This window comes from Salmo salar, chromosome 03, assembly GCF_965601325.2.
Source record: "Salmo salar chromosome 03, fSalSal1, whole genome shotgun sequence".
NCBI classification, from domain to species: domain Eukaryota; kingdom Metazoa; phylum Chordata; class Actinopteri; order Salmoniformes; family Salmonidae; genus Salmo; species Salmo salar.
The window spans coordinates 24,088,314-24,102,638 of record NC_138293.1 but is presented as its reverse complement, the minus strand read 5'-3'; the positions used below and the strand labels follow the sequence as shown (position 1 = coordinate 24,102,638).

Here is a 14,325-nt window from a genome sequence, read left to right as displayed (position 1 = left end):
GCTCAACTTGTATAACACATGGTGGGGAAGGAGCGATCTATTTCTGACCAAAGTAGTCAAACTACGATAAGGATCTATTACAATATTTGTAGATAGATACGAGACATTGGTCAGCATTTGAAGCTTCAACGAATGAAATGAAATGATTCGACGCATATATTTGACGTCAATGTTGAATGATGCTGTAATCGATTACTGTTCCTTATCAAGATTCCAGTTGCATCATGGGAAAGCGCGATGTTCAAAATCCACTTCCGGTTGTTTGTTTTTTTCAGTCATGGAGGAACGGAGCAGGTATACAACTAGTGAAATCGCTTATCTATTGTTAATTAATATCGACGTTAGTGTTATAAAAAAAAGATTTCTAACTAAGCTGTTGGTCAGCGAGCGAGGAAATCAGACCGTATCAAAACACCAGCTGCTTAGCCAAAACTAGCTCTCAAAAAAGGCATTCTGCCTTCTGTACACTACAGTTTTCTGCGGTTAGCTTCGCCGACGACTAGCCCATGTGAACTACAATCCCAATGCTGTGTTTTAATGTCAATCATCACTTGCAATACGGCTTTCGAAACAAATGGTCCTTATCGTCCGTCAGCGAGAAAGACTAAAAATAAAAAATATACTATAACTTGGCAGTTTTGCACAGATCCATACGGCTATGGGTACCTCTAGACCAATATTGGACAAAAGGAGTTTATTCCTTAATCAAATGACCTTACATGTTCTGTTTAAAAGGCGAATTGGCTCTGGAAGCCAAATATTCAATCTAATTGTGAATTGATTCTCAATTGCGGTACTGTTTTAGAAACATAAATCCCTCTACTTTCATATCACAAGTTCACAAATGTAAAATAAACACTTACTGTACACTGTTTTAACACCAGTTGCAACAAAGTATTTTTCAGTGACCACCTGGCGTCTGTCATCTGTTTACACACAGGTGTTCGGAGCAGTAGCAACCCTTTTGTGTACTGTCAGAGAACAAGGCCATGATAGCTAGTTTGTGACAATGTTTTCTACTTTTCATCACTTCAGCTTTCCTTTTTTTTCTTATTTTACACTTCTTGGCGTAAAATAAATGTTACACTACCTATCATAACATAGTGTTCTTTACAGCATTGTAAAGACCCCACTCAACAATGTCTTGGCACAACGAAGGAGCAAGAGTTACAGGCGATCCATGCGAAGCTGCGTTGAAGCAACTCATCTGGGATACACAGGCCATCTGACAGCTCTAAGAATACCAAGAAGTAGAAAAACTCCAAAATCACGTGATATCACAGTAAGTAGCTAAAACCAATTATGGTTGTATTCACAACTATTCAACATCATTGGGTAAAGTTGACTCAACTAATGTGTAGGCTTGATTCTGTAGCCCTGTTTGATATTTTTAGACATCATCCTTTGAGTGTAGTATTTGCAGCCATCTGACTTCTCTCTTTGCTCTCTAGAAACAGGTTGACCCAGACCAAGTGGCTCTCCTGGTGACGAAGGAATGGGAACTGTCGTACGTCACACCTTTGTACCAGTTCAGACACACTCAGTTGAAATCCTATTCAAAGCATCTATCAGCTTTCATTGTATCAGAGAAGCAACAGGGCCTGGCGATTGAAGTTGGCCAGGAATTGGGCTTCAAGGTCAATTTCTCGGTGGTCCTTGGGTTGGCAGAGACGGATGAAGATGCTGAGACGGTTTTCATACAGGTAAGGTTTTTTTCTCTAAATGTAGTTTATAGTACTATACTATATTCTTCTGTGAAATCCGATTGTGGTGTTCAATGTCATCTGTTCTCATCCTCAGATTCTCTCCAGACAAGCGTTCGCTGCAAAAGATAATGCTCAGAAGGTTGTGTGGAATGGCTGGCTGACCTGCGTCAATGGTGACTTGGAGTATCTCCGATCACTACCATCAGAATTTGTCAGTTTGCCTTTGCTCTGTACCAGGGGACCAGAGTCTCTCACAGTTTTGGTCAAATCCTGGTTTGAAAAGACATTTGACTGTTGCTTTGGCCCTCTTGGTATCAACTCTACCAACCTCCAGTGGCTCGTAGCCCTGTGGATTGGGTGCCACCCCACCATCAACATCCAATACCTGAAACTGGTTTGGACCCTCCCAACACTACCCCCTATGGATGTTAAGTACACCATCCACCCACAAGATGCCTGGGAGCTTTGGGACAGTGTGCAGCAGGATGACACAACAGATGTCAGCATCGAGGAGGTCACCAGGTTCAAAGGGCTGCAGTCACACTTCTTCAGGCACTTCAGGATAGAATTGTCCGCTGGGTCACTGATGCAGTTCTCCACGGCTTTGGTTTCTTCTCACCATAGTGGAAAAATCAAGGTAGATATCATGCACACATCTGGAGAAGTATCTAGAACTTTAGATCCTAATGAAATGTTATGACTGAAACAGATCTGCAATCTCTTTTCCTTCACAGATAGCAAGCCCTACCTACATCACCACCATCCTGCAGCTGCTGACAGAATGTGCCCTCCTGAAGATGCCCATCTAATCAACATTTGTGCATGTAAACCCCACAATTACTGTCCATATGAAATTAAACTGTTTGACACTTATATTCCTGTAAATAGCATAAGTACCTGTATTGTATGAAAAGGCAAGTGCATACATTACAAACGAACCATTCCTGCTGCTTTTGTTCTCTATAGATATTATTCATTACAAGCTAAAAGTGTAGACATAATTGTGCTACTGCTTAAAACTGCACAGTACGGTTCTGTCAGTGTGTGGGTGATAATTAAGCAATAAGCCCTGGGGGTGGCTCAGGGCTGTTCTTAGGCATAATGTGGAGTGCCTGGATACAGCCCGTAGCCGTGGTATATTGGCAATATACCACAAACACCTGAGGTACCTTATTGCTATTATAAACTGATTACCAATGTAATTAGACCAGTAAAAATAAAATGTTTTGTCATACCTGTGGTATACGGTCTGATATACCACGGCTTTCAGCATTCAGGGCACAAACCACGCAGTTTATAATTTATTATATAATCAGGTTTGAGACATGGTAAATCCATTGCCATCAAGTAACCTGGGCAGAAGTTCTATATATACACAATCCTTTCAGTCCAGATATACAGTACAGTGAATCAGGTGGCTAAGTGAAAACTAACAAAGCCTAGTTTCCCAGAGAACTAGCCCTGTAATCCCTGTGCAGTGATTTCCTAAATGGTTAACAGAACCTGTAAATACTTTCAAATACAGATTGTTTTTTGAGCTTATTAAAGTTGGAAATAAAAAAGGTTTTTATTAACAGAATGGGTTATTTTGTCAGTACACAGACAAATCCACAATAGTTAATAAGGGTAAAATGCCACGTGTTTTATCAAGGCTTATAGCTCATAAAGAGAAATCTCAGACCTTCAGCAGAAATTAAGCATCCCTCATCTTTCTTCCTAAACATTTGCCCCAAAAACGCTTCCATACTTATGCGTGAAAGAGGGACATTCATTTCAGAAGGTAGCAATTTCTCTACCACTGAATGACCGGTATAGGCTAATAATTACTTGTGAGCAAACGACACATTTGGGTGATATACATACGCATAGGGATAGAGTTTCAGCAGAACACATGATGAAATATGTTTATGCTCAATGGTAACATGGGATTTATATAGACATTAAAATGCTTCGAGTATCACGGTAAAGCTGGTGCGTTTTTGTGCCTTCACCCCTTTTAAAACAGGCTTCTGGGTTTTTGCATTGGATTCGTCTATTTCTTCTGCAATTAACAGCGGCTGAGCTGGAGCTGTGTTTGTGAGACAAGGAAGACAGTTCTCACAAAAATGCCTGTAAAGTCTGAACGGTTTGACTACAAACTCATGACTCCACTATGAAACTCTTGAGACACCCACAAACATGCACACTGTTTTGTTCACAAGCCACAAGAGTCATTAGAAGGTAAAGGCTCTTCTACATAGATTGGACATCCCAGGACATAGTGTCTATAATACTGTAATAAGCTCACAGTTGCTGCCACAAACTCCACACAGCTGTCACTGAATAGTTGGATATTTATTTCCAACTGAGAAAACAATTTCTATACTTACAGCAATCTTATAAATTCATTTTCTATAAGGTTTTTGCTTGGCGGACCTTGTGTTTTCATTGACATTTGTGAATAAAACTCATAAATGCAACTGTTCATGTCAAATAATTTTGTGTTCTACTTGTAGCCATGGTTGTCCTGAAAAGAAAATGGCAAAACACTTCAATGTGAGAATAAATTTCAGGGCGTCGCAGACAGATAAATGAAAGTAGTGTATTTCAGGTTTTTCACCTAGGGATTGCCTGGGTCAGGTCTGATAAGGTTAAGATGAAGTCATTTTTCAATTAAGCATATTACTGAATGTCCATCCATGTTTTGCATGCTCACCAAATAATAGGTTAAAATGCATAATGCATCAACCGGTTATTATTCCTTACTGTGTCAGATTAACCGCAATGCAACTCTTTCCTCAAGAATAATCTATAATAGATTAAAGTGCAAGACTGTCTCAGAAATGTGTCATATAATGTTAAACGCACAAGCGATGTGTCAAGGAGTTGCTCCTAAAATAATATCAACTGTTATCCAGCCTTAAATGGGCAATAACAATCTTGTATGAAACAGTTATATACACTGAGTATATAAAACATTAAGAACACCTGCTCTTTCCCTTACATACTGACCAGGTGAATCCAGGTGAAAGCTCTTATTGATGTCACTTGTTAAATCCATGTCAATCAGTGTAGATGAGGGGGAGGAAACAGGACTTTTAAGACGTGAGACATGGTTAGTGTACGTGTGCCATTCAGAGGGTGGAAAATATAAAACATTTAAGTGCCATCGAACATGGTATGGAGGGGGGGTGTTCCTAATACTTGGTATACTCAGTGTAATATTGTGTAAGTAGCACAGTGCTAACATCTTAGTCGGCCAACAATTGACCCCCAGTTGCGAATATAGAACTCCAGGTTATGCTCAGTGTCTACCTCCAATAAAAACAGCCAAAAAATAAAATATTCTAAAATAATTATAATCACAGTGCATTCAATTTAGAGGAGATTCAAACAACTGCCTAACAAGTTCAACTATTCACAATGAAGATCAGGAGAAGCAATGCGACCACATCCTACATTTTCAGTTAAACATCAGTTCTCTTTGACAATTCTTCGTCATGCCCCATTTAATATTTAAATGTAAACTCAATGTTGGTATAGTATAACAGGTCACACAGCAAAAGTCTGAACTGTATCCTAAAGTGCAGCTGCATCATTCCATTTCAGTAACAGAAAAAGGGGAAATGAAGTGCTTGCCGCAGTGATGTCATAAATAATAGTTCCTCATGTGATTGATGCAGGCCTATTCAGTTGGTTCTTCTTGGCCTTGGCTGGCTTGGCGTGTCAAGTCATAATACAGGAAGTACAGAATAGAGCGATGAACCATAGACTACTAGATGAGAAGCCTTCCAGACTTGACACATCTTGTAGTCACTCAAGACATTTCCTTGGCTTGCCAATTACACGGCTGTGGACGAGTTACAGTTAATAGTCTTCCTTCCTTGCATGATAAACAATGTTTCTTTCAGAGGCACAAGCGACGGTGAGGCCTTTATACTGGTGGCGTTACCATATGTGGGATTCACAGTGAGTCATTTTGATAACCCCAACCCCTCCTCCAAGTCGCCTGTAGTTCATTCCACCGTAGAGTCTGGAGGACAAGAAGAAAATGAATAACAGGTTCTCTCAGGTTCAACACAAGCACTCTTAGGGTAATACGTCATAAGTAACCTCTTGCATGCAGTTACCTACCTCCATGTGTTAGCGTCAGGATCATAGACCTCTATTGTTTTAAGATATGTTGTCCCGTCAAAGCCGCCCACGGCCATTAACTGACCATTTACCACCGCTAGTCCAACCTGCAAGACAACCAATGCTCCAAACATCAACAGGTGGAAGCCAACGTTTGATTCATTTCCTATTCTTCCACATTTCATCTAGTTCATCCCAGCAAAGTTGATTAAATTACCTGATTTGATCGAAAGGTCTAACACTTCGCCTGCTTATCCTAAAATAAAAGACCCAAACCAATCAAAAGTCAAATGTAAGAGATCCAGACTGACCCCACTACGCCTTGAAGTCATGGCTACAACAGGTGACCACTGGTTGGTCCTGGGGTTGTAGCGCTCGGCGCTGCTCAGCTCGGTAGTGTCGTCACGACCGCCTACAGAGTAGATCATGTCCTGGTACACTGCACAGCCTAGGTGTTTCCTCCTGGTGCCCATGGGAGAGACGGTGTGCCAGCGGTTCTCTTGCGGATTGTACCTCTCCACTGCGCTCACAAAAGAGCAACGCAAACATGTATGGGTTAGAGGGGGGGGTTAGAGCAGGGTCATATTCATTAGGGTACACTGTAGCAAAACGTAGCAAGAAAACAAAAACAAGTGTTTTTACTGGACAAGTTCAGGTGGTCCCTCCCTGTTTCAGTCAGTATTCTTCCATTTAATGCCTAACTAATACGATAAAGATCTCTGTAGGGAACTTTGTGGGCATTTATGTGATTCTAGAATCTCTTTTCTTAGGATCTCTGAAGCTTCTCATGTGACTTATAAGTAGAAATAAATAAAAGAGTATACACCCTTTTAGTGACGTGCTGACCAATGAAAGCTACTGTACTGTTTTCTATGTAATACATATGTACCTGTATTGAGAGGGGACGTGCCATCAGAGCCTCCCACTGCATAGAGGAAGCCCCCCAGTACAGCCACGGCTACACCCAGGCGCCTGGTGCTCATCGAGGCCACGCGTGTCCATTTGTTCTCCTTGGGGTCATATCTGCAACAGATCATGCATACAGTCAGATTAATCAGAGGAGTTAGCTTTCTGTGATATTTTAGGATGCATGTAATAATGTTTATTATAATACTTTTAGTATTGCAAGATGATCTGTCTTTGCCTCAGCGTGATAGAACACACTGTATAGTCACCTTTCAACAATGTTGAGACACGATACTCCATCTTGGCCCCCTACTGCATACAGATACCCTCCCAGGACAGCCACACCCACACTGGTCCTGCACGTGCTGGTGGGTGCAACATCACTACTCCACTGATTGGTCTTGGGGTCATACCTGTTGTGGAGAGTGAGTTCAGTACAGTACGATAAGGAGGTTAAACAATGGAAGGAAGATAAGCCTCTTGATAAGATCTGGCAGGTGTTCCAATATTTCCTATTTAGTGCACTACTTTGACCAGAGCACTATATACAGTAGGGGACATAGTGCCATTTGGGATGAGGCCCTATAAATAAACATTAACGAGGTGGTGACACGTGGACATTGTTTTAGAAACAGGGAAGGAAATGCTAACCTCTCCACACTGTTGAGATATGAGGACCCGTCATGGCCGCCGACAGCATAGAGAAGATCATCAAGGACACTGACCCCCACTCCACAGCGCCTCTTACTCATGGAAGCCACCATTCGCCACTCGTTGGTCTGTGGGTCATATCGCTCCACACTGGAAATGGCATCCCCACTGCACCACCCTCCAACTTCGAATATGAAAGAAGAAATAAAACACTTTGTAGGACTTTGTCTCTTCTAACCCTACCCTTTGGAATATTTTGTATATTCATATTTTGTATATTCATTGTTGGCCAAATTAGGCATGACTGTTATTTTGAAAACCTTTTGAAAGCAGATGTGATCAGACACAAGTACTGAAAGAATGCTGTAATGTTAGGCAGTTCTAAGACACTAACCTGCAAACAGCACTTCTCCACACCGGATGGGCTTCCGGGGCCGTGTTCTTGGCCCTTGCATGAGAGGTCGCTCTTGGGGCAAGAGGAGGTAGTTCTTTGCCTCATCAACCAGATCTCTGCACTCCTCATCACTTTTGATTAGAGGGTCTGATCCCACCGTTCCCACCAGAAATTTAGGGCTCAAAAGAGGAAGACGAACGTGCTGGAGGACCTACAACCAGAAAACATATCCTGAATCAATTACTTACCAGGTGGAATAACACACAAGCACTTTCGGTTTCACACTGTCGCTAGTCTTATGTCTTACATTTCCTTTCTGAACTAAAACTAAAATGTGTATAAAGTTTGAGTAATGGAAAACAACATTCTATCTCATACTATGAGCTGATCAAGTGTTTACACAGCAGCTATCACCTGTGGCAGCTGTGGCCGGCGCTCCTGAATGCTGTATTTGACCCAGGCCATGACTGCGTTGAAAACCTGCTCTTCACTTCGCACATTCAGTTCATCGCTGGAGATTATGTCTATCAGCTGGTTGGCTGGAAGCAGCATGAACTCCTCACTCTCCATCACCTGAGGGCAAAGTAAGCAAAATTACTTCAGTCATCCTTTCATCAGTTGAAACCTGTTAAAAGCCCACAAAAAAAGACAGGGGCTGTGCTCAATAGAATGATGAATGGTAAAGCAGTCAAGTTAAACCGGCAGCAGCATCTAATTCACATTTGAAAATTCTGAAAGATCAACGGCAGTTATTTCCTGAGGATACAAATAACATGGGGATTTAACTTTATAGAAACACTAAACTGGGTGTGAAAAAAATATATGCACAATGTAGAAAAGGGATTAGGCTAACTTTATTGCCAGGCTGTGGGGCTAAGATTAGACTCAGAGACACCTCTCTCTGGAGCTCACTAATGGGTAACCAGTGTGGATTTTCAAATTAATAGCTAAACTAAGTGACTACCATAAATTCCGGACTATAAGCCGCAACTTTTTCCCACGCTTTGAACTCCGCGGCTTAAACAATGACGCGGCTAATATATGGATTTTTCCCGCTTTCAATTTTTTTCTCTCCAAAAAAACACATTCTGTGACGTGCTCAGTTTTTTGGCGGCATGAAGCTTTCATTAGATCCAATGAAATTGCCGAACGGGTTAAGGTCAAACAACTTTTTTATTTACTGTTTAGATTAAATCGAGCGCTCTCAAACTTCCCATCATTCTGATTACGGTAGTCATTTTGTCATCCTCATCATGGCAAAGACATGGAGAAATGCATATGATGCAGCTTTCAAGTTGAAGGCGATTGATCTGGCTGTTGGAAAAGGAAATAGAGCTGCTGCACGGGAGCTTGGTCTTAATGAGTCGATGATAAGACGTTGGAAACAGCAGCGTGAGGAATTGACTCGGTGCAAAAAGACAACTAAAGCTTACTGCAAATTTTTTTTTTTTTGTTACAAGCCGTGTTTCGTTAAAGCCTATTTATTTTTGTTACAAGCCGTGTTTCGTTAAAGCCTATTTATTTTTGTTACAAGCCGTATTTCATTAAAGCCTGTCTAAAGTTCATTTGTTTCAATGTACCGGTAGGCACCTGCGGCTTATAGACATGTGCGGCTTATTTATGTTCAAAATAATCATTTTTTTTTTAATTCAGTGGGTGCGGCTTATATTCAGGTGCGCTTAATAGTCCGTAAATTACGGTAACTAATCCTAAAACAAAAATGTTCTTCTTATAAGCAGAGGTAAGACAAGCAACATTTTCTAAATGATAAAATAAACAGATTCAAGATTGTGCCTCAGAGAGTGCACAGACTCACATGTATGCAAAAAAGAGACCACCTCACCTCTTGAAAGTTGTGCTGTGTAAACTTGTCAGCTATCCGCAGCAGCTCGCGGCAGGAGTGGGTGTCAGCAAATGCACGGATACCCAGGCAATTGGAGGGGTCCAACTGACGTTTGAGAAACTCGCAGCAAGCCTCCTGAATCTCGGCCAGTTGTAACAGACAAGCGGCAGGCAGCAGCGTCTGCACGTTGCCCTCCTCTACAGTAACCTGTGAGGTGTAGGCAAAGTCAATGAGAAGCTCCATGGCCCGCTCGTCAATGTCCCGGATCACAACCTCAGTCTGCCGACTCTCAGCCAGCTCGCCTGTGAACATGGCCCTGAAGTAAGGGCTGCAGGCCGACAGGATCACCCGGTGGGCATATATCTTTTTGGCGCCGACCACCAACACGACATCACACAGTTCTCTGTGCTTGCGTAGCAGATTGATGACCTCTAACGTCTGGCGAGGGTGCTTGTCCGACACATAGGGCATGCGTGCCGGCTGGGGCACACCCTCTGGGAGCTTGTTGGGGTCACCCAGTGTGCAGCGTGCGGTGATGTCCATTCCGGTATTGTCTGGGCGTGCACTTGTACCCCTGCAGAACAGACACATAAAGCCAGACAGATCAGGGATAAACATCCACAATCCAACATTGATTTATCATAAAAAAACAGCCACCACAAAACCTAATCAAAGTTAATAATTGGTCTTGTTGGTACTGTCAATGTTGGTATTGGTGGGAGCCAGAATCAAAGTTGACATAATAGCCTAATTCCTTAAGCTAAACAGACGTCAGCTATGTCTGAACTATGGACAGTTGAGGCCTATGTGTGAAAGAACCAAGTACCAAGACAGAAACATCCTCTTTCAACTAGGCTATGACTTACATTGTCTAGAGTGCAATCCAAGGCCTCTTTAGCTAGCATCTGTTACCCCCCAAGCAACTGCCTCAGCAATTCAAACAGTAATCAACTCTTCCAATTATAGCTCAATTTGCAGTGGCAACAGGAGACTTTCTCTGACCTCCAACACAATGTAAATGGAGCACAGGCTACTACACAGAACAAATGAGGACTGTCTTTCAAATCTAGTTTTACAGGAGGTCCAAGGTACATCAATTCTTACCGGGCTAAATAAGGTCTTTCTTCAACAAAAAAGTTGATTCTACGTGGATGAATTTGTCAAAACACAAAGACTCTAAATTGGCCTTGAAACATGGGGCCACAGCTGTTTGGGTATTGATGCAAGTGATACTGGCTACAGGCCTAGCACTCCCAGTTTCACCAACCACTAGCTGGGGTTCTCATCTCTGGGGAGATGGGTTGCAACGACTGTCGGCGGAGTGTACCTCCGACTACATGGAGTTGCTGTCAGTTGATAGGAGGAAACAGCCAGTGGTTGCATTTGATGAAAGTTTTATTAAAAAAGTATGGATTTCAGCAAACATTGAAAGGCAAGCAGCTACAGAAGACAAACATAGGGGCACCACAAGGGTTTAAGAATTATATTTTTTATAAGTATCGACTGACAGCGACTTGATGTAGTCCACTCAACTCCATTGATGTTATGTACATTGTTGAGTTGAGAAAAACTTGTCTAACCAACTCCAAGACCTCACTGGTTTGGGGTCATTTCCAAATAATCATAGGTGAAGCATCCTACTCCACTTATATAATAGAAGCATACAGAACTTAACCCCCATTCATTTTGATCATATTACATTTTTATACATGTTGATTTGACGATTTCCAGCAAACCTAGCCTACATAATAATAAAAAACAGCCACTCTGAAATTTCTATAATTTCTCATAAAGAATGATAACTAAACGAGGACACAATTGTCATTGGATGTCAAAGGATGAGCATGTATTTTTAACAGAATGAGATATAAACATTCAAGTCACACAAAAAAAACTCAAGTCATCACATACCTGCGCATTGGCTTTCCGTCCATGCACAGAAAAACAACCTTTGGTCCCACAACTTTTTGCCAACCTTTGTGAATGGAAAAACAAGTTCCAATTTATTATAAGGAGGGATGTTAGCCCACACAAGCCACTACTACTGGAACATACAGGGGAAAAAAACACACTGTTTCCCCCATATTGAGGTTACCATGATATGCAAGTAATGACTAGTTAGACAACTAACTAGACAAATGTGTACCCTATTCGAAATGTCTTGGTAGATAGCTGACCAGCTAACAGGCCGATAGGCTAATAGCTAGGTACTGTTGATCCAGATGAGATTGAAATCTAACTACTGTAGCTAACAAACTAGCTAGAAAAACAAGCTACTATTAGACAAAGACTCAAACTAAGCTAGGAAATAACAGACGCTTACTATTTAGCTAATTGTTATATTTAGAGGGCTATGTAGTTAGCAGACTGCATTTCATTCAACAACAACAACAAAAAGATATCTCGCTAACATCGAATGTTAGCATTTAGCAAGCTAGCTGGCGACTCTAGCCAACTTTCAGGAAAGCAGCTAACGTTAGCTAGCCGCCTCCTGCTAGAGCTAACGGTCTGGCTAGGTTAGCTTACCACAATTATTTTCCATGGAGAAATGCTATCGTTACTGGATCAATAAAAGATGCAGGTCAAAAACAAATACGTACCTTATATTTCCATTCGAACGTCTAGCAAAGTGACAGATCGCCAATATTTCAAAAGCTACATTGCAGAATCACAAGCTACGCTTTCTTTAGACATTCCATAAAATTACAATCAACAGGAAATGTGCATTGTTGTGTATTTCAGCGCAAGGTCCCCCCTCGGAACGATTATTAGCTGGTGTTCTACTAGCACATAGTTCCGATGTGCGCATTGCACAGGAAAACACAAGAATGAGTAAATGTTTGTGGGGATTATACACTTTCCACGTCTTGTGTGTATATAACGTTGCACTTTCCACACCAATCAAATTACAAAAATACAATACAGGTAGTCATCCTTTCATTTATTTTAAGGATTAGTGTTAGCAGGGAAGGAAAAAGGAGTGACCCTTGTATCCATGGAAACAATACGTGTAATTTATTTATCCAGCAAAACTACTTTGCCAATGAACCACAACATACTACGCTATACCAGAACAATGCAGTCAACTGAAGAAAATGCTGTATTTCACTATGCTTTGACTGGAGACATCGAAGGTCTACAAAAACATTTGGAAAACGAGTGCCTTTCTGGCAATGAAGAGCCACCAGAAGATTTGTTCTGGGAAAAGGATGAAATGGGTAGAAATGCACTTTTCATTGCATGTATGCTGGGAAGAAGCACCACCGTGCGGGAACTTTTGAAGCATGGAGCTCATGTTAACGAGTGTACTGCAAGAGGTAGGTGTTCCAAGTTCCAACAATAGAATTGGAACTAGACTACTTGGTACACACACACACACACACACACACACACACACACACACACACACACACACACACACACACACACACACACACACACACACACACACACACACACACACACACACACACATTTGTTAAACATCAAAGGATCACATCTCTAGTAATAATACACAATATCATGGTCATTTTGATTTTGATTTTCAAATACAGGTTATTCCCCACTGCATTGTGCAGCCCTCTGGGGCCAGCTTGAGACAGTGAAAACTTTGGTGGAACTTGGTGCCGACATGCAGGCAAAGAACTTCCGCAGGGAGAGAGCCATGGAAGTTGCCTCCCGCTATTCTAAAATGGATTGTGCAGAATATCTTACCTGGGCAGGTGAGATAGAATGAAAGTATGAGAGTCAGGCACTTGTATAAGCTTCTGGATGAGGCCAGTGTGTGTGTGTGTGTGTGTGTGTGTGTGTGTGTGTGTGTGTGTGTGTGTGTGTGTGTGTGTGTGTGTGTGTGTGTGTGTGTGTGTGTGTGTGTGTGTGTGTGTGTGTGTGTGTGTGTGTGTGAGATATATGAGATAAACTTCCTTTCATAGCATGTGCTGCATGTAAAAACATAATTATTAACTCACTCCAGAGGCTAAGCAGGACTTGCAGTCCTACATAACACATGTGAGAGACACCATTGCTGACCCAGAGAAGGTTCAAGGGAAACTCAACAAGGAGGATAAGGTAACACAATTACATCAACTCAATAAACTATTATACTCCCAGTAGACATCTCCATCTTGTCCATTTTACAACTATTTTTTCTCGCTACCTAGATCATATGTACAAACACCTGCTCAGTAAAGTCGGATTGGATCCAGAATGCCAAGAACCCATCTATCCAAGACTTCATTGAGCAGAGGAGGCATCTTGAGGACATTATTATCCCCATTCTGTCCAAGCTCACGACTCAACGTGAGTATGACTATTCAATGATTTTGTGCAGGATCGTAATTGAAGTCTATCTACACAGAACATTATGCATCCTGGATGTGTTATATTGGAAACCTATTCTACCCACTTTGACATTGTGTGGATGTATACTGACTGAATAGCTATGACTTGAGAGTGATGCATTTTTATTTCTATTTGCAGCTGAAGTCACAGCTAAAGCAAGCAAAAACTGAAGATAAACAATGTGTCACAATCAAATATGGTCAAAGGGTCCAGAGAAGGTCTAAAACGGTTAAACTGACCAAAGTGGATTGTGTCAACCATTGCATGTACTATCAAAATATTTTAAATAAAAAAAATATCAGAACCACCATAATTGATCATGTGTGCATTATCTTTGCAAGTTAACTGATGACTGGGTTGATGACGGGTTA

The 14,325-nt window shown here is 41.5% G+C and overlaps 3 protein-coding genes across 4 annotated transcripts; 2 read left to right on the top strand and 1 right to left on the bottom strand.

Annotated features, from left to right (window-relative positions):
- Position 1: 1 nt before the first annotated feature.
- LOC106599423 (centromere protein L) lies at positions 2 to 3,285 on the top strand. 2 transcript variants are annotated; one of them, XM_082973374.1, is made up of 5 exons: positions 2 to 294; positions 1,117 to 1,282; positions 1,452 to 1,703; positions 1,801 to 2,343; positions 2,441 to 3,285. In XM_082973374.1, the coding sequence occupies exons 1-5, from the start codon at positions 143 to 145 to the stop codon at positions 2,513 to 2,515; spliced, it is 1,188 nt and encodes a 395-aa protein (XP_082829500.1). In that variant the 5' UTR covers positions 2 to 142; the 3' UTR covers positions 2,516 to 3,285. The 2 variants fall into 2 exon arrangements, with proteins under 2 accessions (XP_082829500.1, XP_045570613.2); XM_045714657.2 differs by lacking the exon at positions 2 to 294 and adding an exon at positions 356 to 999.
- klhl20 (kelch-like family member 20) lies at positions 2,995 to 12,365 on the bottom strand. The gene is made up of 11 exons (XM_014190644.3): positions 12,214 to 12,365; positions 11,525 to 11,588; positions 9,614 to 10,187; positions 8,185 to 8,343; positions 7,771 to 7,981; positions 7,377 to 7,560; positions 6,995 to 7,138; positions 6,709 to 6,842; positions 6,131 to 6,339; positions 5,820 to 5,926; positions 2,995 to 5,718 (listed from the first exon to the last, which is right to left on the bottom strand). The coding sequence occupies exons 2-11, from the start codon at positions 11,545 to 11,547 to the stop codon at positions 5,634 to 5,636; spliced, it is 1,830 nt and encodes a 609-aa protein (XP_014046119.1). The 5' UTR covers positions 11,548 to 11,588; positions 12,214 to 12,365; the 3' UTR covers positions 2,995 to 5,633.
- An 84-nt stretch (positions 12,366 to 12,449) lies between these two features.
- ankrd45 (ankyrin repeat domain 45) lies at positions 12,450 to 14,267 on the top strand. The gene is made up of 5 exons (XM_014190647.3): positions 12,450 to 12,930; positions 13,168 to 13,335; positions 13,587 to 13,681; positions 13,774 to 13,912; positions 14,093 to 14,267. Exons 1-5 carry the CDS (start codon positions 12,609 to 12,611, stop codon positions 14,122 to 14,124), a joined length of 756 nt encoding a protein of 251 aa, XP_014046122.3. The 5' UTR covers positions 12,450 to 12,608; the 3' UTR covers positions 14,125 to 14,267.
- Positions 14,268 to 14,325: the final 58 nt, after the last annotated feature.